The following is a 26781-nucleotide window of genomic DNA, read 5'->3' on the forward strand; positions in this document are numbered from 1 at the left end:
TTATAGTGTTTGTGGTTCATGCAGGGATTGAACTCCAACACCACAGCTATTATACATCAAACCGAATGATCTATAAAGACTGTGATTTACAACTGTGGCTGCGAAGAATGGAATCTACAGCCACAAACAGAGAACAGCAATATTAAACTTTTCTACTGGAGGCTCCGCACTGATGTGAAGTGGCGGAGGTCATTCAGTGCTACTGATGAGTCTCTTGAGCGACCGTCGTTGTCCCAGGATGCATTGCTTCGCTGATTGGATTTATGTTTGTGCTTGCTCTACTTTATTAAAGCCTGTGGGATTGATTACCGAGCCTAAACATTTACGTCTACATGTGCATTGTAGACATTTATTGTATCTGACATGCATATGGAGAGCGAATTAAAATGCATGCAACGGTAGAATAAGCTTAATGTTTGGACTGCCAACATAACAAGCAACCAAAAGAAAGGAGTGGAAGGGGCAAAGTCACTGTGTGTGCAGACATAAGAAGTAATCCTACGCTCCGACTAAAATGATCTTGCATCAGAGGAGTATAAGTTAAAGAGTCATGGTGTGTGACCTATACCTTTGCAGGAAAAATTCAGTGCTCTTCATCATATGGATGCAAAGCAAGCTTTTTACTCTCACCAAATGAATGCTGAGGTTTATTGAATCTGAAAAGACAACAATTCAGTCTGGGTTAATAAATGCCACCTCATTAAGCCTGAGTGATTTAAGATGCTGTGGCTTCTCTCTTTATTTAACCACTTTGTTTTGTTTTTTTCCTCCACAGGCTTACGGCTCAACACACACCAGTATGAGCGTGAAGAAGCTGGCCATCTTCCTCCTAGTCCTCTGTGTTTGTCTGGAGGGAGGAACTGCCAAAGAAAAAGGAAAAGGGAAGGGAAAAAAGAAAGGGAAGCAGGTTTACTGTCCTTCGTAAGTATGGGAACAACATGTAATGTAACATATCCTAGCATAACATATGCTTTAAATTTAGCATTCATTGCAAAGAGTAAGTAATTACATAGCGTTCTGATGCTGTGGATGAGTTTAACTTTACCATTTCAGGGTGATACTCTGCTCAAAAGAATCACAAATTCTAAATAAAATCGATAAGACTGTTTTCTCAAATCCTCATTCTTAGTCCCATTTCCGGACTGAGCATTTTTAAGTCATCCCAGTATCGTCGAGTATTGTTCTACATAAAACACAGCTTCTTTAACACTGTATATGTCTTTGTTTTGCCTTTGGAGTAAGGCAACCAGCTGGTTAAGTGAACAAAATCTCCATTGTAATATTAATTTAAGCATAATTCTGTCAATTTTCGACCTGGAACCTACAGTATTTTCCCATGTTTTAATTTTCCATAACACCAATCGATTCTGACCAAATCTCGCCAGTTTCTTCACTATTAGATCTACTTACCTTTTACTCGCCTGGATGCGCTGTTCTCAATACAGTCCTATAGGGCCAATGGACACTCCAAAAATCAACGCCAAACCCACCAAAAGCATGTCTTCTTCAACACATTGACTGCTCGCTCTGTAATGTGACATGTTAGCAAAAAGATGTAAATGAAAATAATTTAAAGTCAGGCCTTTCTTGTACAGTTTAGATGCTACTTTGGCCATTGCTTACACTCTTTACTGTTTCCCAGCCGGCTGAGGCTGCCTGTCCCCTTGCATCTCGTGGGTGAACTGAAAATCAATATATACTTTACATATCTTATTACAGAGTGAGTGTCAATGTGTGACAAAAGACATGCTTTAGATGATTTTGGAGTGTCCATTGGCCCTATAGGACTGTATTGGAGAGTGTAAATAGTTCTATAGTAAAGCAATTGATGAGATTTTGGTCAGTTTGTTTCAAGAATATCATTTTGAAACAGGAAGAGTGATTTGCCTTATTTCAGTGTATTGTCACTTGTTTCAAGCATATTTTAATAAGTGAAACTAGATTGGAAACAAGGGCAGTTATCTCACCCCCTTTTCAGATTCCAGTCTTTCTCATTTAATGAAAAAAAAATATTTCAAGACTCAATATTATATTCAATGAAATGGACTTGCTAAGTGGAAAGTCTATTTAGATGGAAGTTTTGCTGTGTATGTTTAACGTCTCACAACACTATAATGCCTTAAATGGTAACAAATGGCTCAACAATGGAGGAAACCTTTTCATGTAGTCCCAGTATTGGCAAGTGTAAGCTGTATGACATATTCCTTGTTTAGTGCTGTATATGTCTCTGCGGATGAAGGCAACCACTTGGTTCCAGTTTAGCTTTAGTGCTTGGGGTTGTCAGAATGGCCCGCTGAAAGAGGGGGGAAAAAAAGAGGTTTAGTTGATGGGACTTATGTGTTTCACTTTGATCAGGGGAACCGCAAAACGTACACACACTCTGTGCAGCATTCCTGCCGAGCACTTTAACTCATCCTCAGAGCATGATAAGGTTTACATAATGATATGTAAAGTGCTTTGAGGGGGGGAAATTCTTTGGCAGCAGAATTCACTGCCACCCACATGGAGGCTTTCCATTTTTCCTTTCTCTCCTGCCAGATCCTGCTCTCCCCTTCCCTCTCTCTCTCTCTCTTTCTGTGCCATTGTTCTTTCATCAGTCAGCCCCACAGAAAACAAATGATGTTGCTTGAATGTTTGGCTGAATGTCTTTGAAAGCCACCGCTTTATGTTATGATGTTCGTTTTCAGTAGAATGCCTTGTAGGTATTTGCAAGCTTGTTCAGTAGGAATATTTTGCATTGGTTTCAAGAATAACTGGAAATAGACTGCAAAAAATATCCGTCTTAACAAGTCATTTAATCTACCCACTGCCACCCACACGGCAGATTGAATGATTTGAGTCTGAAAAATATTATTTTTCTTAAAGTCAAAAACTGTGCTAATGGGGTGAGATAATTTCACTTGTTTCCAATGCAAATTAATTTGTTCCAAGACTTCTTGAATCAAGTGTCATTTTGGTGATACTAGTGGAGTGATTTCCAGAAAATCCCTGAAACAAATGGAAAAATAAGACTAAATATGACACTAAATATGACTTCAGACATTTTTGCCGTGGACATTTATTAGGCTGCGGGTTTCCTAACCCGTTTCCCAGAAGGTCGAAATAATATTCTCCTCCTGTCCAACAAAACCATGTGAACTTTTGCCTTATGCATGATCTGGGAACATCTCAGAATAGCACCCCATCCCATTTCTAAATGTCCCTGCACCCTAACATTGCCTGGGTGGTCCACATGTTAAAAGCTAATTCAATCCCCAACTGGTAGCTCTCTCAGGTTATAGTTTAATCAAATAGTATACAGAGTAGAAGTGGATGTACAGTACATCTGCGCTGTTACTCTGCTAGGAATTTGACCTGCTAATGTAATTGTGTCTACAGTTCCCTCTCTCCCTTTCTTCTCTGCAGACAGCTGTCATCTGAGGATCTGGCACGAGTCCCTGCAAACTCAACCAGTAACATCTTGAACAGGTTACTGATCACCTATGATCCGAGAATAAGGCCCAACTTCAAAGGCAAGTCTCTCTCTCTTCATCTGTCTCTGTCTCAGTCTCTCCATATCAATTTTAAATTTTAGGTATTTAGCTGATGCTCTCGGGGTTGAGTGTCTTGCACAAGGACTCTCTGACATGCTGATGGACACATGGGAGTTGAATTTGTGACCTTAGTCTCTCTAACTTCTAGTCTACTTATTTTTCCTCTCAGTCATTCTTTCACACACTCAACACCCACAGTCAGTTTTTGTGTAATTATTCAACGGGTTCTCACAACAACAGTCATATGATATCTTACAAAAAGTTAGGCACTCTTGATTTAAACTATAACTCTGCATGGCCAGCTGCATAACCTATCACTGCACCAAAATCAAGTCCTTTGGTTAAGGTTATAGGTTTTGGTTAAGGTTAGGCAACTAAAACAGTTGGGTTGTGGTTAGGGTAAAGTTTTGATCATGTTTTAATAAGCCAATAATGAAAGTGTTACAGCGCTTGACAGGTAACTTGCATAACCTCCATAAATGGGTCTCTTTCTTAATTTCATGGTTAAATAAGAAGAACTTTCCCTGAAAATGAAAACTTGACTCATTGCTAGGCAGGAATGACTGAAAAGTGTTTGAGTGGTAAATTATTTGTTCTGCTTCCCATCAAATCGTTTGAGAAAAATTAATCTATATTATGAAAACATTTAAACAATGTGTCACCTGCAAAATGATGTGCAAATTTGGGATTTTTTATAGTTTTACATGGAAGTTATTGATAACTGGTATTTTGTGCCGATATTCAACTTCCTTAAATTTGACCATTTTCATGGCAAAAGCTAAAAATATTCAGTATTTCCCCTGGAAATGTATTCTTGGCAGGGTGGAAAAGCCTCTTAAACAGCATGCAGACCATTATGTGACACTAAAACTCTCCACTGCACCTATTGCGTGTTAGGAGAGACTCTGGGAGGCATTAGGTCTTTAAATGAAGTCTTCATTTGCAAAAAACATGACTGAAGAATTAAATGAATAAATAAAAGGGGCAAAGAAAATAAAACTCCATTGCATGTTTCACAGACTGCTTTATGTAGCTGTGGTCTGGGAGGAACCTCCATCATATTGGCAGTGGATTTTCGATATTTAATAAAAGGCCAATATCAGCCCGATATATCAGTTTGTCTTTGTCTAACCTTAGTGCAAATACTGCATATTATTTTTGAGTTTCTAATGCAAAAATGCATTTAATATTCCATTAAACTCATTACATGAGCTTCATAATAAACAGTTTAATTCTCCATTCACAAACGAAACAAATCTACCATGCATAAACAATTGCAGCTTGTTTCATAACTTGCTCTCATGCAAAGAATTACCTCACTTACTGCATAAGACTGTGTTCACCAGGAATCTGTCTTTACAGTGTTGGCTCTGTTTTCTTGGGTTTTTTACAATGAAAAATGAGACACTGCTGCACGTCCTTGACAGTGTTGAGATCTTTGAATGCAGATGATAGAAGCTAAAAGTATTTAAACTGTTAGCCAAGCAGTGCCTCGCTTCAAACAGCTTTCAATAGTCCCACAGAAACAGCAGCAGCCAGGACTAGTGCTTCCCACGTACATCTGTTCAGTGCTGCCTGGTAAAAAAAGAGGGAGAGAGAGAGAGGTGGCTGGTGCCTGCCTGATGGTCTTACCAGTCCAAGGTGGATCCTCAGACAATCTCCATCCTCTGGCACTTGGCAGGAGCTGTATCTGGGACTGGGTGTTTGATGTGGTGTGCGCAGAATCAGCTCCCTCTACGACTGCCTGCCACCGGTCCGGCAGCCAAACATCTGCTCTTCATATCAGGGCGAGATGAAAGCTCCCCATCCATTAACATCAATATTATAATCTCCCAAATTACATCCTAAGCTGTGCCTTGTGCATCACTTAGCCCAGGCCTATAAAACTGAGAGCCGCTTTTATAGACCAGAGTATTTTAAAGTAACACCACAAGTGCTCCTTGAATACTAATAAGCCTGGATCATGATTGCACTATGGAATGCGTGGGCTATATAACACCTCCATATTGTGTAAATTAATTTTCTTATTTGCTTGTTTGATTTGCTCCTGTTAAACTCCTGTGCCTCTAGTAAACAGCTCTTGGTCACCAAGAAACAATATATTTAAAGCAGTGTGCGCTTTAAATAAATTGCGAAACAATTTATTTAAAGCAGTGTGCGCAGCCTACATTCATCAAGGATTCTATTGGTTTATGCAATAGGTTGAGTGGAGACTGAGAGACGAGTGAGTATGTGCAATGTAAGGCATTAGCATATGAAGTGTGCGACAAGGATGCTCCTGAGTGGAGATTTTTATTATTTTTGACAAAGTCTTTCATGAATCCTCATCAGTAACAGTACCAATTTAATCACCAAGTACAATACATGTACAGGAAAAGTCTCTTGGGTGACATTGCTGCAGAGATAAGCTGATTTGTGGGGTTTCACAGTACCCACTGACACTTAGCGCTACAAGGACAATTTGATGTCACATTCAGTGCAAAGTAATTGTGCAAGACAGTAGAGTCCATCCTTAAACCAATCTCTTATATCATATTGTCTTCTAGGAATTCCCGTTGAAGACCGAGTGAACATTTTCATCAACAGCTTTGGCTCAATCCAGGAAACCACCATGGTAAGATGCAATCCCACTTCATCAGCATCTCAATATTGATCATCAATACTTCTGCCATTCATGAGCAATGGTTCTGGGGTGAAAAACTGCTTTACCCTACAGATTTTTTGGGAAGAATGCATTAGCTCGTGTTCTAGACTGTATCAGACTATTTAGCAGTGAATCATTATGAAGACTGGGGTTTTCATGGCTCATTTATCTGATGGCTTAATTGCTGATAAAGAAGCGCCATTTGAATGCTAATGAATAGATTAAACTCAAGGACGGCACTGGGTCGACTCTGGATCACTTAAGAAACAATAAAGAGAACATTCTTGAAGGTTGCTAATAAGCCCTACTGTTGTCTTTTTATTTGAAGCTGCTGGGAGGAGCCAATAAACATTAACAGTCTCCCTCAGTAAATACAGGCGTAATGCAGGCGTCATGATACGGGTTTGGAGGCGGAGCCATACGTCGACTGAAATCATAACAAGGAAAATCTGAACGATCTTAGATAGGCGAGATCATTCTGACAAGTTAATTATTTGATGCAGTGCCAGTTGCATGTAATACATTTCAAAGTGATAGAATCCACAATTTTACACAATGCTACCCTAGGAACCTGAACACACCCTACACATAGTCCTCTATTCTGTTCCATAGGTTGACATCTGGAGAGTTTAATTTAAAAGTTTTGAAAACTTTAATGCTCACAAAATGATTGATAGCACAATAATAAAACAGGTTAACATGTCGTCCCGCACAAATGATGCAGGCACCCTTTGGGCCAGTCAGTAGCAACATGTATCATCCCTCCAAATTTCATCAAAGCATCACAGTATGAAATTTTGACCTTTAATTATAGCACCTCCCTCCATTACGTCAATGAGTGTATTTTTTTTATGAACATATACCATATAAACTGGAACATGCAAAGATGCATAGTCCATCCAAGTTTTTGTCAAAATTAGACCAGTGTCTGAGATATCACCCTTTGATGGACGGATGGACATAACTCGATCCCCCATCCCCCCCATCCAGCTTTTTTTCGGGTGGGGGGACAACAAAACATGCCACTGTTTAAAGGGCAGTTAACTTCTTGGTTGACAAGTCCTTGTTTGAAGTGATCACACCTTCACATACTGAATCCTCTAACGATATTTAATGATGAACTTAAGCTATTAACATTTTTTTTTCAAACCACCTTAAAGTGAACTTTGATAGTACCTTGGGTTGTGTAGCTGCCTGGCCATGATATAACGCCCAAAATCTGCGATTCTCTGTTATCTGTTGCTCCAGTGGAGAATTGCATTTTTTTCTCTCTTCATTCACTGCCATTGTATGGCGAAACAGGTCTGAAAATCACACTAATAGCACATGAAAGGAACATGAACAAAACTGATTTATGGCCAGGAAGCTACACAGCCCAAGGTACTGGCAAAGTTCAACATCACTTTAAGAAACTAACTCTAAACACAGAGTAAGCACACTAAATCTCTCCTCATGGATGTGGACTGAGGCAGGTCTGGACAGTCTCTAGATCCAGAGGAGAATCCCTGATCAATATCTTACTGTAGTTCACTTCATGGGGAGCGACACTCCGATCAAAGCCTCAGATCCTGGATCCTGGAATTTTAGCTGCATGAGAATCTCCGCTGAAAAAAATGTCTTTTGTGTGTGATCCAGTTCACTTTAAAAGCCAGTAGTGGGGAATTTCACACCAGGACCGATTAGGATGACGTACGTCACCTCCTCAAAACAACACCTCCTTTTTTTTCCTTGAAAAAATTGGAGGAAGAGAAGTTGAGTGGGTGGGTTGGGGGGGGGGGTGGGAGAAAGAGAGAGAGGGAGAGAGAGAGAAGAGAGAGAGGGAGGAGGAAACAGTCCCTCCCTTTCCTCCTCCCTCAGGAGCAGAGAGAGAAGGATGGAGAAAGGGAGAGGGAGGAAGACAGCATGAAGAACGAAGAGAGAGACGGTTGAAGAGAGAGAGGGAAAGAAAGAGGAATGAGAAAGGAGAAGGACAGAGAAAGAGGAATGGAGAGAAGGAAGGAGAATTGGAATAGGGAGGAAGAAGAGAGAGAGAGAGGGAGGAGGGACAGAGAGGGAGGAAGTGATAGAAAGAGGGAGGAGGAAAGAAGAGAGGAGGAAGAGTGAAGGTGGAAGAGAGAGAGGGAGGAAGAGAGAGAAAAGATGAAAAATCGACTGGAAAGCAAGAAACAAAGGGAGGAGAAAAAGAGAAGAGTGAGAGAAAACAAGAGGGAGGAAGAGAAAGAGGAATGGAGAGAATGAGGAACAATGGGAGAAGGAGGAAGAGAGGTAGAGAGGAAGAAAAGAAAGTAAAGAACAGAGGGGGACGAAGTGATAGAAAGGAAGGAAGAGAAAGGGAGAGAGAAAGCAATATGAAGGCGGCAGAGAGAGAGGGGAGAGGAAGGAAGAAGAGAGAGGGAGGAAGTGAAGGTGGAAGAGAGAGGGAGGGAGGAAGAGAGAAAGAGAAGATGAGAAAGCGAGGGGAAAATGAGAGGAAGAATGAGAGAAAGAGGGAGGAAGAGAGAGGGGAAAGAATCAATAGAGGGGGAAGGAAGAGGAAAGAGAGAAAGGGAGGTAAGAGACAGGCAGAGGGAGGAGGAGAAAAAAGGGAGGAAGAGAGAGAGAGAGAAAGAGAGAGAGAGCATGGAAAACATAGTGCTAGAAGGAGGAGAAGAAGAGATTGAGAACTATAGTGTGTGGGAGAAGAGCCAAGTCCATCCGCACAGACAGAGAGATGGGCGACTCCCAGATGGCAACTCTCGTCTTCCCTCGTTCCCCCGGCCGGCCCGACGAGAGACAGAGCGAGTGTGAAAGTGAGAAGGATTCAGAACGAATTAGGGAGGGGAGGGGAGAGACAGCTGGTCACCTCTCCTCCTCAATTTATCACTCGGTGGGGTTTCTGATCTCAGGAAATCCTCGCTCATCATTTACACCTCCAATCGGCCAAACACCGGCGTAGTTAGCAGATCTATTTTCGCTTTATGAGCGTGTTCGCCCCGGACAGGATGACTAATCTGATGTTGTGAGATGAAATAAATTGCGGCCATATTTTTCAGTCGCTCCTCAGCTTGAGTTTTCCTCCTTGATTACAGCCAGCAGTTGTGTTAAATCTCCCCTGAATTGAATGCGGTACTGGCAGCTTGATGGCGAGCCAAGCAGAAGATATATTTCTCTGTCTGGTTTTCAGGAAGAGGAAGGTGTAGGAGCTGGCCTGTGTCTCTGTCAGGGAAAGAGCCAGCAGTGTTCGTGCTGTGGCTTCAGGACGAGTTGGACTCTGCAGTCTGAAATTGGGTTAGAAGTGAAGACTTGCTTTCCAAAATGACATATCAACAAGTTGACCACTGACTCTTACAGAAGTGATTACTGGCAGGGAAGTGAAGCACATTATGGGTTTCTGTTAAAGTTATAAGTCATCTTACACTGCAAAAAATCTCCACTGAACAAGTCATGTAGTCTATTATTCAGTCCTAAAATCGTAATTTTCTTAAAACAAGTGAAGAAGTCTGCCAATGGCGTTAGATAATTTCACTTGTTTCCAATGCAAATCAATTTGCTTCAAGCATTTTGTTGAATCAAGTGCCATTTTCTGACTTGTTTCACTGACACTAATTTCTAGAAAATTCCTGAAACAAGTGAAACTGCATTGGAAACAAGTGGCGTTCTCTTGGTTTAAGAAAAATAAGATTTGAAGGCTGAATATGAGACTAAATGACTTGTTAAGATGGATGTTTTTTTGCAGTGTAAGACCCCTTGCTTACAAAATAGTTCTGTCATCTGAGTTCTTGATTGGCTAAGGAATTTCAAGGAGTGTAGTTTTTCCAAAATGGCTGATTGGAGGAAAACCTTCCACAGGTATACCATCGTCAGTTTTGGTGGTTTGCCCCTACCTCCTCATGTAAAGAATAATAATTTACGCATCAAAATATATTAAAATGCATGATTCAGACTTTGCTGCGGTGTGCTACCATTCACTGTCCACAATTCCTTAAGGAAAACGATCTTTTCTCTGGAAGCTGTTGTACTTTAGAGTATGACATTTAGTTTTCCGTGCTGAATTATATATTAAATACTTGTAAAATGTTAGGTCATGTACACACAGACAAAGACTTATTGAAACACAGATACGAGGGTCGGAAATTAACAGGGGCTCGGGGCAGAAATTCCCTTGAAAGTTCTTAAAATGTCCGTGAAATTAAAAATGAGGGGCAAGGGGGGCACCTGAGAATTGAGTACCCTTTTTTGCATTTCACCCTCACCATTTTTTTATTGAGTTCATTAAAATTATTCACATGTTAATGTGACGACTGGTAGGTGACTCTCGGGAGCGTACGACCGGAGGATTCTTTCGAGAGAAACATGCAGCGATTTTTTATCAGAAAACAACCACATACGCAGCTTGAAGCAGTAGAAAATGTTGACACCACGCAGCCAGCAGTAGGAGAAAATACCGATCCCACACAAACCACTGCGTCAACAAAAAATAAAACATCCAATATCGTAAAAAAACACAACAATCAAGTGGTGGAAGATGGACTGGTTGGGGACAGAGAGGGTGGCCTGCTGCGAGTGGGAAAGAAGTGTGGGACATGTGGTATTATGCTTTGAATTAAACAAATCTGCAGTTTTTATTTGTGAATATGCAGTGCAAATATATAATACAGTGTCTAGTCATAATGCCATAAAATGATCCCCAAAATGCCGGATCAAAATGCCCCTAAAAATCAGATCAAGAGAGGGTTAGGGTTTTCCATCTCAAAAAAAGTTAATTTCTTACCCTGACACACACACACACACACACACTCCCAGCTGGTATTTCGGTGGCTTTATTTGACATGTCATCCATCTTCGCGCTGAGCCTTAATAGTCCCTCCCAACACCTGGTCCCAGAACAGCTTGACGCATGCCATCAAAGTAGGCACAACAAAACGGCCAAAAGCCTCACTGAATGATACGTTCCCACCAACAGTAGTGTGGAAGCTGCACTAATAGGCAAACTAATGAGGGATTTGCCATATCGTGTGTCGCTGTATTGATAACATTTGACACTTGGCCTGTGCAGTTCCAAGCATGTGGATTGCGTTGAATGTAAATATTGTTTTTTCTTGGCACGTTAAAGCAGTCTGGACTCTCACGGCAAAAATTTTAATTAGTCATTTTGTCCAAAAAACTTCAATCTGTCAATAGGGTGAAATTATTTCACTGGTTTCACTTGAATCAAGTGACGTTATCTTGAAACATAGCAGATCACTTCAGCTGTTTCAAGATAGTTGAGGCTTTGTTACAAGAAAACTCTTGAAACCAGTTAAGTTTTAGTTCAAAGTGAAAACATCTGACCAAACTGGCAGTATTTTTTTCACTTACTGTTAGATTTTAAGGGGGTTAAGTAATCTATGTCTTCTTCCCGCAGATATATTATGGTCATTTTGTGCTATGGGGCAGTAAAAATACTACTACGTACTTATTGCCCCTTTAAAATTTTACAAGTTTAAAAGATTTAATAAAGCAGATATATCTTGCAGTGTAGCTGATGGAAGGAGCTCATGACCAAAGATCAGAGGTCATAGGAGTGAGATGGTGGATAGAAATGAACACACACACTTTTGTTCTTGAAATGCTTTTAACGCAGTTTTGTCCAGTCAGCATCCTACTGTGTTAACATACAACAAGATGTTAACCATGTAAACCCTCGGCTGATCTGTGTGTGCTCGTCTGTCGTTGAACCGAACAGGATTATCGAGTCAACATCTTCCTGCGGCAGCGCTGGAATGACCCCAGGCTGAGGTTACCCCAGGACTTCAAGTCCGACTCCCTCACCGTCGATCCCAAGATGTTCAAATGCCTCTGGAAGCCCGACCTGTTCTTCGCTAACGAGAAGAGTGCCAACTTTCACGACGTTACCCAGGAGAACATTCTCCTCTTCATCTTCCGTAATGGAGACGTCCTCATCAGTATGAGGTAATTGGCATTTTCATTCACATTTTTCATTGTTCTTCTCTGTTTGCATGTGGCTGGCAACTACTACTACTACTACTACTACTACCACTACTAATATGTAGCTTTGCAAACAGTAAGACAACAGAATGAAGGATATTCATGTCACAGTTTACTTTGTGTATTGCAGTTGTGGGCAATGCTTATGTGCCTTACAAACGTACTTGTGCAAGAGGTAGATGAAAACAGATTTCCATTTTCCCAACACTTATCAGCAATGTTTAGATACCTACCACAGGATGACTTGAAAGCCTGATCAAATGCACTCCATTATTCATATTGTTTAAGCAGTTATGCAATTGTTTCAGGAAAGAGCCACATCATTTTAAAACAGTTTGGTATGATTTTAAACAAAAAGTCATTTTAAAATTGGATCAGAGAACCAACAGGGACTGTGGAAAAAACAATGCTCTGTAGAGCTACATAATTCTGTTGCTAGTCTCATACTAAACAGGGAGCTGCTGGTATACATATACATATGTTCCCTCCAAAATAGATTTTCAAAACAAAGTATTTTCATAGAGTGATGGATGTAGCATTGGGCATCTATAGGAGGCTGTCTACACTTATATTCCTGGTAAAGGATTTCAGCATATGCAAATTGTGTTTACAATTCTGTCTGATTGTTGATGTTGCTGTAGGATTACAGTAATCACTGATATGGAAGTGTGATACAGTACATAGGTAGTCATAAGCTCCTAAACTGATCTACCATGCTAATATTGGCTAATGCTTAGCTTTCGTCTTTGATGTTAAGGCCACATACACACACAAACAGAACTTTACATCTTGGGCATTTAGCTGGCACTCTTATCCAGAGCGACTTAAAACGAGTGAGCAGGCATTGGATCAAGGACACTTCTATAGGACACATGGCTGTTGATGGACACACAGTGGCTGTTGCCGTTGGATAAAAACTGTAATCTTTCAGTCATGGGATGGTCTCTCTAACCACTACGGCACCTAGCTACACTCACATTCAAAAATTGTACTTAACTATAGTATCTAGTGTCAAGTAATCCTGCCTGCTCACTTTCAGATTCTTTCACACAACTGCACAGTCCCCCACTCTGTGTAATGCCAGTGCATAAGCAAACAACCGGCGCTCACTGAGGCAGTGTGTGGTCACAACGGTGAAACCGAGCTGCATGGAAAAAAGTTGCAGTAACCACTATACACACAAAATGTGAGCCACACAGCAAATAATGTCAGAGCCATCTCAAATCCATGATATAGGACCTGTTGCACTGCAAACACCCACTTAACTGTAACCCTTTAAAGTGGTAATCAGTGAAATCCGTGGATTTTGATTTTGTTGACATCTTTGGTTCTAAGCGTTCATTGCTGTGGTGTTTCTGCACGGCACTTGCCAGAGATCATTAGGCAATTAAACAGTAAAAGTCCATGTGACGTCTTTTTCCTTGGATTTTCGGTTGACTGGTCGGTCTTATTCTATTTATTCCAAACAAACCGTTGTTGCCGAAAACATAAAATGCATCACTTTCTGTGTGCCAGAGGATTTTTCCCAGGAAAGACCTACCAGACACCAGGTGTTAAAAACAGCAAATGGAAAAGGGTCATTCCGTGTCAAATCAACCAGAGCTCGGCGGCTTGAACTTTTGATTTTGATCATTTTTCTGCTGGTGGAAGATATAGATATATGATGAAAGTCCAAATATTAAGGCTCACTGATCATTATATACTGAGTTTCCCCCAATTTTGTAGAGTGAGGGTCAAAACGATAATTTTCGCCTATGATTTGGAGCAAGTTTAGGGGTCTAATTGGGGGAAATTCAGTAAATAATGATCAGTGAGCTTTAATATTTGGGCTTTCTTCATCATTTATGTATATCTTCCACCAGGAGAAAAATGATCAAAATGAAAAGTTCGAGCTGGCGAAGTTCCTGAAATTTGGTTGATTTGACACAGAATGACTCAAAAGCTTTCTTGAACTTGCTATGTTCAAGAAAGAGACAGAAACAGACAACACTGTCTCCCACAACACGACTGACAGAAACAACCAGAATAATAACATCCAGAGAAAATGATTGACAGTTGCTCTCCCAACAGAAAATAATTGACACTTGACCAAAGCAAATGAAGGGTCAGTGTTTGACAGTCTGTAACAAAAAAATCAGAGTTGCATTTTTAACAATAAATCAATCAATCGTCAATATATCATTGTCAAATCAGTTGTTATATCTTGGTATAATTACCGTTAACAAATGAGACCATGGCTGAGACGATTGGGAGCCTTTATCTCATGCCAGTGGTATTGTGAGTACCAGTGTTTCTCAAAATGAAGACCACATTTCCCATAAACCCCTGTTGCTTCCTCTCTCAAAGAGGATCCTCTGCCCTCTACACAGTAACTTTATGTGGTTTGTCAAAAGAAGCCGATTTTTTAGACTTTTTAGAAATTTAGACTGCTCCAAACTTGATTTCGTAGAGATCTCCATGTTTCCCAGTGTGAACCTTCAGTCTCTGTGTTCGTGGCAGAAGCAACCTCACCTCAAAAACAGAAACATGTGCAAATCTTCAAACATGCAAATGCATTAAGGAATACAAAATAGCTACGCAAGTATGCGACTCCACTCATGAACAATAAAGGCGATGCATTAAGAATTTATTTCAGCGAGTGGGGAAAAGCTTTTGTATGCAGGAAGCATCTTTTCAATTAGTCAGACTCATTCCTTTTGTCTTTGAAATGATAAAATATGACAAGCAATTTCCGCTGAATCCTCGTAGCTTCGTGGTTTTGATGAACACATTTAGAAGTGAAGGTTTTTCACCAAGTTGACCTGAATCCCCTCCGTTCACCGTGGTTCTCTTTTATCCGTCTAGCTCCCTGCTTATAAATCGAAACACATACTTTTTTCGTTTCATGATAATTTCAGTATATTTAAGCATTGTTATAATGAGGGTGGTCTAGCTAATACTGAATGCAATTCCTTTCAGATTAAATGTTTAATAATACTTAACTTCGCTGGATTTTTTGATTGGAATGTTGCTGGAATGACGCTCTGATATGAGCAACTGTGCCTAAATAGATTGTTTAAGTCAAGTCTAATTTAATTTTAGAGTACTTTTGTGTAACAGGTTTGGCACACAGTCCTTTACGGAGCAACAAAGGACTTAAAACTATACTAGGCAAGAATTTTATGTGAAAATACAATTTTATTAGCCTAAATCGCAAAGTTGGGCTGCAATAGAGAAGAGTGTCACATCTGCCCTAACTGAGACTCCGTAGATTCGCCCAGTTTCCCCAAATGACCCCCAAAGGACACAAAGCGACAAAACTAAGCTGAAGAGCAAAATCCAAACTGTCGCCTATGCAGCAGTGAGAAAACGCTCTTTCCAGAGAAAGTTGGACTCACCAACATTAGATCTTTTGCCTCTCTTTGCGTCCCTTTGGTATCCTTTCGTATAAAGCATCACAGACCGGCCGGTTTGGTAAACATGAGCGTGCTGTGTGCAGTTTACTGACGTCACGTTAAGTCATTTCTGGGTATTGAAGTTCAGATTTTTCAAACCTTTCGCTGCCATTTGAAGCCACCAATGTGTGAAGCTGCCTAGTGCAGCTTTAAATGCATGTGAAAACAACAAACATAAGATATGATGTCAGGAGCTCAATGGCTGCTTATGTAAGGGTTGTAAGTATTTGTAAGTATAAAAGTGTTAGGTATTAAATTCTCTGTGTCTTCCACCAGGTTGTCTGTCACCCTGTCTTGTCCTCTGGACCTCACATTGTTCCCTATGGACACACAGAGGTGTAAGATGCAACTTGAGAGCTGTGAGTATTCCTGAAATAATATCACATTATTCTACCTCATCAGTATACACATGTGCTAGATGGTATTTGGGAGATATTTATGAGTTGGGAATATATTTGTTGTTTTTATAAAATAGTTGTTTTGGGGTAAATGAAAGCTTTTTGCTTGTGTTTAGACGCCAGTTTCAGTGGTAAATACTTGGAGAAGTGGAATAAATCATCATATTTTAAGGTTGTTATGAAAATCTCCCAGCTAATTGAGCTTGACTGTGGTTATTGCATCTTGTTTACAAAGCAGTTTAGACCAAATAAGAAAAATAACTTCAAGCCATTTCACTGTAATGCCAGGCCTGATTACTGAAGCTTACGTCTGTCTGTGTCTGTCTGTATGTCTGTGTGCCTCAACGTAATTTTCTTGTCTCGTTCATGTATCTTTTGTGCATGTATGTGTTCAACTGTTTGGTTTGCATCTGTGCATGCATGTGTGTGCATGTATGTGTATGTGTGCACTTTCGCATGACTTTGTGTATGCACCTGTGTGTTTTCAACTGTTTGTATATGTGTGTGTACGTTCCACTGTTTTTGTGTGTGCCTGTGTACATCCCTGTCTCTTCATCCAGTCGGGTACACAACGGACGACCTGCAGTTCATGTGGCAGACAGGAGATCCGGTGCAAATGGACGCCATCGCCCTGCCCCAGTTCGATATCAAACAAGAAGATATCGATTACGGGAACTGCACCAAATTCTACGCAGGAACAGGTATTGTTCTCATAATAAATACCAGACTTTGCTTAGATAGCCCTTTTCAAAAAGAAAGTTACAAAGTGCTTCATCGTTAGGAAAGTAGAAATGAAATCCATTAAAAACAATGGATACAGTAATCTAATATTTCAAAATGAACGCTATAAATGACCTCTTCAATTTAACAGTCAATAATAGCCAATTGACGCTATCACTCATAGAAAATTCCTCTTGAATATGGCGTGGGCCATATGACATTACGTATTGATTTGAAACTAAAAAAATTCAGCAGAGTGAAGTCCTTTGAACCAGTTAACTCCCAGTCACTTCATTAAGCTTTGCCATTAACCACAGTCTCGGTAAGCTGAACAAGGTTTTGACTTAAATGATGTTCAGCTTTGGGCTTTCCTTTCATCCAATCATTAATTATTCCCTCTGAACTGAACTGGTTACATTGTGGGTAAGGAGCACAATGCTATAGTCTCCTCGTTAGATTTAGACTCCAAAAGCGTGTCCATGTGCCGGGCTGTTACCCTGATTATTGTTACCCCCGGCAAGGAGGGTATGTTTTTGGAGGATATCTCAAAAAAGTATGCACGGAATTTGGTGGAATTTTGGTGGAGTTTCATAGTTATGAAACTAATGGAGATAGAGACTTCATTCCAGACCCTGAGGGTTTATTTGAAGGGTCAAGAAATCAAATTAACTTAAAATTTAAGAGATAGGAATGATGTCCTGGGCTGTATCAGCAAGTTGGAGAATTGCTCAGTGTTGGAGGAGGTTTGCGCTCGCCACGTTAAGGTTAGGGTTAAGGTTAGATATAGGCACATAAAACTTTTATTAAGGTTAGGCAATTACAACAGTTTGGCTAAGGTTAGGGTAAGGTTTAGGACATGGTTAAATAAAAAACAAACAAAAAAAACCTTTAGCTGAAATTGAAAACTACACTCACAGTAGAGAACTTCCTCACATAAGCTGGGACTTGAAGCTGGGTCACCCGAGTTGAAGGCAAATGTATATGACCATCCATCACCCTGAACTCCACACCCTTCGTTTCACAGCAGAAGCGTTAATTTCAATGTCATGCGACTGCCTGTTTCTAGTCGTGTCCCCTCCACATAATCCTTGCGTGAGGTGGCAACATATTTCTCTCACTTTCTGTGCACAGAGCGCATTACTTGCAGTTTGAGACTTCACAAAATGCTCACTTCACACAATTTCAGACCAGGCTGGTTTTTCCATTTTGTTCAGTATAGTGTATGCTAGGGATGGGCCGTAAGTCACCCAAACATATTTGGTACTGGCCCACTTTCAAAGGATGCTGCCAGGACCAAACCTGCTGAGTATTCAGATAAAAAAAGACACAGGGTGCTGGTACTGTACCATACATAATAGATCCAGTGTGGGTACAGCACGGTACTTGCAATGAAATGGAAAAACTCTATTAGCCACAGAGCCTGTGTGACCTCAATGCTCTCGCACTTGGGAGGCAGACCGCTGGCATCGAGTCAGCCTTTTAACGGGTTGTCATGGAAACGCAGCCAGACACAAAGATCACCTTTGTGTACGACTGGTTCGAGCCTGCTCTGCGGCACAGGCACCCCTTATATGCTGTATAAAGATCACCCAGAGAGCCCCGGGCTAGTTAAACATGACCTCAACCATCCACTCTACCGTCCCATTGGGCCTACCGACCGGCCTCTTAGGGCAGATGGAAAGAGAAGACTGTGGTGGGACGAGGAAAGCTTCTCTAAAGTGGCTACTTGTTCACCCCGTACCGCTGTGACCCCAACTAATGGAGACCATGCTTCCAGTACAGCAGAACGAGTTAAAAATTTATCATTTAACCCTCATCCTACCAATATATTTAACATACAAGGACTACCGACTGGGGTCCCTGGGGACCCCAAGAATAAACTACTGTAAGAAACAACCATCATAGCAAAATGTTAACTTATTTCTTCTCAAAACATTATTAGTTATGTAATTAATGTCATCTGAAAAAAAACCCCAAAAAACCAGATTATTATTATTTTAGGAAAGTTACAGTTAATTAAATTATGTATTGTATTTCTGACTTTGAACATCATCTTACCATCTGTGTCTGTCTCCTTCAACATGACTGACAGAGTGCCCCTACCCCCCCTGATAGTGTGTGATACTTTAAATTAGGACCCATGGCAAACATGAACTCAATAAATAGTTCCATCTATTAAAACTGCAAACGCGGAATTGGGTGCTTTTGACTGGGGTCCCCCAGGACCCCAATACATTGGTATTTTTAAAAAGCACTAATTAAAACAGAAACAGAAAACAATTATATGAAGTCATTAGGAACAAATTGATTGAAAAAAGTCATGAAAAATTGGAATGATAGAATAAAGCACCTGTGAGATATGACAAAAAGTATACCTCTGGGGTCTGCGGGTACCCCAGTCGGTAAGATGAGGGTTGGGCTGAAAGTTATGTTGTACTTTTGAGAAGTGTGGGAATGTGTGTGGGAATTGGCCCAAGAGTCAAACTCGTATTAGAGCAGACATATTTAAACTAGCGCTTATGCAGTGAGTGTACAAAACATTAGGACACCTTCCTGAGATTCAGTTGCATCCGCTTTTGCACAACCATAGTGTCAAGACTTAAAGGTCCTTTGTTAGTCTTCGTTAGTCTCACTATAGGACGCTTTTTTGAATGCACCTGCGCCTTTTTTTAAGTTATTGTCAGTGGTTTAACAGACGACAGGTGTGCATATCCTCCAAACTATGCGCCTTGCGTTTTGATGTGGCAAGTTTTGCGTCACTGCCCTGGGTGCTCCAAGTTGAACAGGTTTCAACTTCAGCCACTGTCAATGTGAAAATTGCCCTTGAAACAGGCACTATCTATCTCTTGGACAAGGTAATAAAACTCTGTGCTCCGTTGTCCCTAGGAGGATGTCATGTCCCCAATCTGTTTCAGAATGGGATCCTCATCTTCTTTGTCAAGAGCAAGCAAAGCAATCGCTAACTTTCTCTTTTCTCTTTCTTTTTCAGCATTATCCCTTTGTTACTTCAAGCTAGCTAGCTAATGCTAATTAGATAGCTTGCAAGATAAATTAAATGATGTATCGCTCCCTGTGGCCTTCGAATTCTTGCTCTCTCTATTACTATTGACGCTCACTGCTGCACTTTGCATTTGAGCAGGAGAAAAAAATGCCTCCTATCTGATCACGGCCTTAGCCTGTCTTCTCCCTGTCATCTAAATCTCCCCTCCATGCCTAAAGTGGTTTTAATAGGCAAAATCAATAAAGGGCCATATCTATTACCTGGATTTACCTGGTCAGAATATTTCACCGAGAGAGTATGAGATCCCAATGTTTTGTGCGATCATTTCCAACCTGTCAACAATAAATTTCAAAGCAATCTGTGTTTCTCAATGAAATGATTTCTTCATGTGTCTCATTCCTGATGCAGGGTACTACACCTGCGTGGAGGTAATCTTCACCCTAAGGCGACAGGTCGGCTTCTACATGATGGGTGTCTATGCTCCCACACTGCTCATCGTGGTCCTCTCCTGGCTCTCCTTCTGGATCAACCCTGACGCCAGCGCCGCCAGGGTCCCTTTGGGTACGAATAATCCTGACTCTATTGATCCACCCCTTCAACCTCCAGTGACATTTACCAATACACAGGGCCTGATGTAACTATTCCTTGTGCTGTTTAACTTGGTTGAGTGCCTATATTGAAATCTGGGCTCGGATGTTAGAGGAAAAAGGGGGGTGGGTGAGAGCGGGTATGTCACCACCTCACATCACAAAGGATTTCTGTTGTAAAAAGCCACGGGCAAAAGACTGCGGTAGCACAAATAGATGCCTCTCCAAAAGAGTTGTATGTCTTTAGGGATCAGTGGCATTATGGCCCCCAATCACCACCATCATGATATCATCAATCACTTTGACAGCATGGAGGACTTTATCTGTCAAGCATGGTGCCATGTCCAATGTTGTTCTGTTTGTGATAAATCACTGAATACAGCTGTAATTGATAGAGGGGACCCACAGCAGTGCTGCTCTAGTTGCCAGTAGCCTTCCTCCAGTGTAGGCTAAAACCCCTGGAAATGTAGCCCAGGAACTTGAGCCCAAATATAAGGACAAGGGCTACATTTTTTGCTCTTTGGCCAAAATTTGTTTGAGGATATCCAATACAATTTGGTTATCAAGTCTACTTGCTAGAACATGCATACCTGCTTAACGCATGCAGGGTTCAGAGCTTGGCCTTAGCTGTTTGGAGGAGCCAAGTGCAGGGTCTTGACTTCCTGGATAAGCCCTTGTGGCAAGCAGGGCGGGGATTGAGTGCCGGTCAGGAGGCGGACAGAGCCGGGAGTGGCCCAGCTGGCCAACGAGATACACCTGACCCCAATTAACCCAATTAATGGAGGGGAGTGCTGAGTTTGTCTGAACCAGAGAGGCACACTGATACACCTAGCCTGAAAAGGCTCCTGCTTAATAGACGGTTGGTCCCAGTGCTGAAGGGGATACAAGAGTGGCTCAGCACCGGTGGTGCTTAATTTATGTGTTTTTGTTGTGTTTAGTTGCTGAATAAATCACAGGCAAGAACCAGAAGAACCATCTCTAGTGTCCTCCCTGCTTAGAGTGTTGGTCTTTGTCACAGTCCTGTTTCTGCGCTGCCCAGCATGATGGAAAAAGAACAGAAACTGTCAAACTAGGTTCATGCAATATGTTTGACCCACAGTGGAAAATGGGCTGGTATAAAGTCATCGACTTCCTTCCTAACAGACCAATAACCTTGCTGATAATGAGATTCACCTCATCAAAGCATACAGCTCAGTTACATCACATCCTCATTGTTAGTCATCTGTTGCATTATTTCTGTGGTCTTGACATTTGGTGTCAGGTCGTGTGAATATTTCCATTCACTGTCATACCAGTCACCAAACACAGTAATGTATGTTATAATGTTGAAGAGTTTTGTCCCAAAATTAGATACCATTGTCATTTGACAATCATGACACATCTGATAAAATGAAAAGCGAAAAAGTATAGCACTTTTTAAAGGATAGAAGACAGCTTAAGTCCTTGATAATAAAATAACAGTCTTGCAGACTGAATGCTATACATTTTACAAATATCAGATGTTACAGTTTAGGTGATTTATGTTTTTTTAATAAATTGATACATGCTGTTTTGGGAGAGAACTCTTCAATTCTAGCTGAAGGAATTCATCCCTTCATGCTTAAACTGTGTTTCTAGGAAACCTGTCCATTCCACTTCCTACGTTTTTTCTCCTCCACCATCAACCTGTGCGTAATGTTTCAGTGTCACCCATGTATCACTGGCACCAGCACCTCTGTCTATACAGGGTTGCATGGATAAGATAATCCATTGTTATCCCACTCCAATCGTCCACCGCCTCCTTCTCTCCACTCTCCTTCCAGTTGTTTATCACCACTTTCATCCCATCATCACTCCATCTCCTCCTGGGAGCCTCTTCTGACTCCTCTCTAAATGGGATCAGTCCAGGTCAGTCATCTCCCAGGTGTGGGACCACTGGCATTTATTGCTCTGTATTGTGTGTGTGTGTGTGTGTGTGTGTGTGTGTGTGTGTGTGTGTGTGTGTCTGTATGTGTACGCTTGTGTATATATGTCTATGTCTGCGTGTTTTTCACCAGTGTAAGAGTAAAAATGGGTTTACTGTAGCATAATAAGAACATTTCTATTCTATACGTGTTTCTACAGATGATATCGAGGCCACTCGCTGGGAACCAGGGAGACATAAAGCTATTTAAATATCTCCATCTTTCACATTTCTTTGTTATGGAAAATAGGCGGGCTTCCAGGCTGAGAACACTCGCTTTTTAGAGCTTTCGGAGCAGTTTGATTAGAAATGTTGAACCCTGTATAATCCTGTTCCTTGATGAGTGAACCCTGATGAAGCCTGGAGGCGAAACACATTGGTCATTCCAGTGTATTTATTGTTGCTCTGAAGAAGCATTAGAGATATAAAAGTAAGGGAAGGGGTGTGAAGCCCTTCATTGGGTGGTAGAATACTTTCCTCCTCCTCGTCTGGATAATTATTTCTGCTCTAACCAGCGCCTGAGAAAATCACCGCTGTGCACATCTATGTATATAACTTCGTAGGCTATTGGAGATAAAACAATTTGAAATAACTCTGTCATCAGAAGCCTGAGCTCTATTAGTCGTCCTAATGGCAGAGGTAAAGGAAAGGTCATGAATTCCTAATTGGACTCTTGGTACTCAATAACCCTGCGTGGATGCAAGCCTTTTATTATTGCTATTCTGCACACTGGGAGAATAATTTATTCAGTATTTTATGCATGAAGGGGGAAACGCTCCAGCTTTCATGGCTCGTGTTTTATGTTTTCTTTCCTTTGTACATCTCAACATTTAATCCAGGTGGATCAAATGCTTTTCCTTACTGGAAAAAAGATGCAAACTACACACCGACTGCCTTGTGTCAGTGTTGCATGTTGAGAATCATGGTCCCACTGTAATATTCACAAATACTCTATCACAACATTAACACGGACTGGAAGATTAAATCTGGTGCTATTAATGAGGAAAATTATCCATGCTTTCTGGGACAAATTGAACGCCAGGAAGTGTAGAAGAAAGATAAATTGAACTTCAGGAGCCGCACAAAAAAGATAAGCGTGTACCCAAATAGAAGTTGTGCAGAGTGGGAAAGTTACAGTTACATTTAACTTTTTTCCCTAACTTTCTAACTCACTTTTCCTGACCGTTGATTGACAAGGTTACTCCTCTTCCCTCTCTGGCTAGGCATCCTCTCGGTGCTCTCTCTGTCCTCTGAGTGCACCTCTTTGGCTTCGGAGCTGCCCAAGGTGTCCTACGTCAAGGCCATCGACATCTGGCTCATCGCCTGCCTGCTGTTCGGCTTCGCTTCGCTGGTGGAGTACGCTGTGGTTCAAGTGATGCTCAACAGCCCCAAGCGCATCGAGGCCGAGAAGGCCAAGATGGCGTCCAAAGAGAAGGCGGAGGGAAAGACCGCCGCTGCCAAGAACAACACGGTCAACGGCACCGGGGGGACGCCGCTTCATGTCAGCACCTTGCATGTCAGTACATCTGGTTTGGTATCTTGTCTGTGTGTGTGTGTGTGTGTGTGTGTGTGTGTCCACCCTTTGAGGAAAATTCATTCCCAACTCATCCATTGATAAATAACTTGCAAGAAACAGCAGTTACTGTAAGAATTCATGAAATACTACTGCGTTCCAGCTAATGATATGTCAACAATATTTAGCAACATTAGCTAGCTAGTTAGTATATAACGTTAGCAACCGTAAGGGCAGCTTTATATTTCAAATTTATGTTTAACCATTTACCACACAGGTGTTTTGATAGATTTAAGGTCATGCAATGCTGAAAATCCAACTTAAGTGTATTTTGAGGATTATAAACATGTTTAAAATAATCCTCTGTAGCATTTTCAGTGTATACCGCCATGTTGACGTGATGTCAGATATCTGCATCTCGTTCCATTGCATTTTTCCAAGTCCAGTGTGTTGGCAATGCTACACCAACTCTTGTGGTAGGCTAACCAGGGAGTTAGGAATCTTTCATCTTTCCTGATTTTTTATTCTTATGTATGTAGGCTATACGTCTTGAATCCGTAATGTATCACTGCCGTACCCATAATCACAGTAAAGAATGCCCCCAAGGGTATTAATGCTGTATTTAATCACCATAACAGTGACATGATGGTGCTTTTTATGTTACTCAGTGTGAGTGTGTGTGTGTTAGTGTGTGTGCATGTGTATGTATGTGTATGGGAGTCTATGTAACCTCCCACCTAAAACATGGTGGAATGACAAAATGGTTAACCTTGCAGATCCTATATCCCTAGGTGAGATTATAAGAGTGAGATCTAGAGATGTAATCTAAATGCAAAACAGGGGAATCCAATCATTAAAAATTGGCATCCTCTCTAACACACACAGCTCAATCAGGGCTAAAGACTGACACTCAGTCACATACACACCAGGCATGCAATATGTTCTATGGGTCTTTCAATTGTACGCCTAATTGAAATTAATTTACCTCCGAGTGTACGTTAGTCAGGACCGCATTTGGTTTGAGAGGATTACATTATTCCATTGAGATCTAATGGGTTTTCTTGTCAAAACCAAATCAAAATAATGAAGGTTTAATGAGCTTAATGACTTCGGTGAATAAGCATTCACAGTCTGATTAGATTCCTGCTCACCCTGCAGGCCTGCAGGCCTTCAGGGAAGTTGATGAAAAGGATTTTTGGATGGCATTAACTTCAACCTTTTGCAGGCTGTGTTTTTGTAAGCATTGGTTGTCCATCGCGATAGCATGTAGAGGGTGCAGAGGGGTTACAACGGCAGATGAGACAGCAACCATATTAGGAAATATTCCTGAGCACAAAGTTAATCTAATTTTGGTTCCAAAAATCATACTTGTTTTCCTCCTAAAATAACACCAGTTTTGATGTATCAGCATGAGTCCCTCCCGAGCGTCAGGATCAAACGGCTCCTTCACTGGTTTTTGAAAGTTTTTGAAGTTTAGTCTGTTTTCAGTCTAGTCCAGCTATCCTCTTTAGTGGCTGAACAGACGCATTCAAGTGTTCCTCTCAATTTAGATCAAATCTATCTGCAGCGTGGCTGTGATCTTTAAGGCACATGACAACTCCAGCAGAGCATACGTACACAGCACCACATTGTGTGTCAAACAATAGATGGAGAGTATGTGGAGCATACGAATGTGTTTTGCCACTGTATGAATGCACTGTGCTGGACCAATACTGACAGAGTAGGGTATGTTTGATCACACAGTTTGCACAATTTGATTGGGCACAGGCAAGGAATCTACAAAGAAGGAAAAGTCGCATATGTCAGAGCCATGTGCGTGGGCGTCAACTGGAGACAAACTCTACAGTCTGCAGCACATTTTGCCCATAACTTAGTTTTATTAGAGTTTCAAACACGTTCTACTGTGTCAATGACACCGACAGTAATTTGTTATTTGGTTTTCCAGCTAATGTTTTGGGTGTTTTCATAGTAAATTTGGATTGCAAATTGTGTCAATGCTCAGACCTATTTTTGGGATGTGAGTGGAGCGGACAACTGCTGTGACAGTGAAGAAGCCAGGCGGTTTGCAGCAGACCTCTGTCTTGCACATATGACAGACACAGATGAAAAGGCAGATAGAAAGATAGATAGATGACAGACAGACAGATAGATAGATAGATAGATAGATAGATGGCTCTGGTCCGAAAAGGCTCTGCATTGGCAGTCTGTGCCATCTGTTGTGAGATATATTTATATGAGAGACAGAGAGAGAGAGAGAGAGAGAGAGAGAGAGAGAGAGAGAGAGAGAGAGAGAGAGAGAGAGAAAGACAGAGGGACAGAAAGTAGGGGAGGAAATGAATGTGATGTGAATGCCAGAAATGAATGCCAGCATTTCTGGTGGATCTGCCACTGAGATACAGGATGCCATTGCATTGCTGGTGAAAAGGGTGTTAGCAGAAAAGACAGTGTTAGCAGATTTAAAGCTGCAGCCTTCAGGTCTGTTCCATATTTAGCTTGATTACTATCATTGATTACTATTACTACTATACTACTCATATATACAGTAGGGAGGTAATTTAAGAGTTTCATTTCAATGAAAGAAGATGTCCACCATTTAAAAAAATAATAATAATTTGTGCTTACAAAATAGTTATGAAGGATAGAATCATCTTTGTTTTTCATGTTGCCTCATATACTGTATAACTTGATATTCACTTTAACTTTTATAACTTTGTTTAATTAACGCTGCTCCCGTCTTGCTCTCAGGTGGCGGAGACCCGCTGTAAGAAGGTGTGCACCTCGAAATCTGACCTGCGGACCAACGACTTCAGCATCGTGGGCTCGCTCCCGCGGGACTTTGAGCTCTCGAACTTTGACTGCTACGGGAAGCCCATCGACACCGGCTCTGCTCACGGCAAGTCCCAGGCCAAGAACCACAAGAAACCGCCTCCGCCGAAACCCGTCATCCCCTCGGCCGCCAAAAGAATCGACCTGTACTCCCGAGCCCTCTTCCCTTTCTCCTTCCTCTTCTTCAATGTGATTTACTGGTCTGTGTACTTGTGA

The 26781-nt window shown here is 41.3% G+C and overlaps 1 protein-coding gene across 1 annotated transcript; it reads left to right on the plus strand.

The window, feature by feature from the left end:
* The first annotated feature begins 799 nt into the window (after positions 1-799).
* glrbb (glycine receptor, beta b) lies at positions 800-26781 on the plus strand. Its single transcript, XM_071909219.2, has 9 exons — positions 800-921; positions 3406-3512; positions 6080-6147; positions 11882-12108; positions 15855-15937; positions 16537-16677; positions 20106-20258; positions 23450-23742; positions 26485-26781. The coding sequence occupies exons 1-9, from the start codon at positions 800-802 to the stop codon at positions 26779-26781; spliced, it is 1491 nt and encodes a 496-aa protein (XP_071765320.1).

The sequence above is a fragment of the Centroberyx gerrardi genome, chromosome 16 (assembly GCF_048128805.1).
Source record: "Centroberyx gerrardi isolate f3 chromosome 16, fCenGer3.hap1.cur.20231027, whole genome shotgun sequence".
NCBI classification, from domain to species: Eukaryota; Metazoa; Chordata; class Actinopteri; order Beryciformes; family Berycidae; genus Centroberyx; species Centroberyx gerrardi.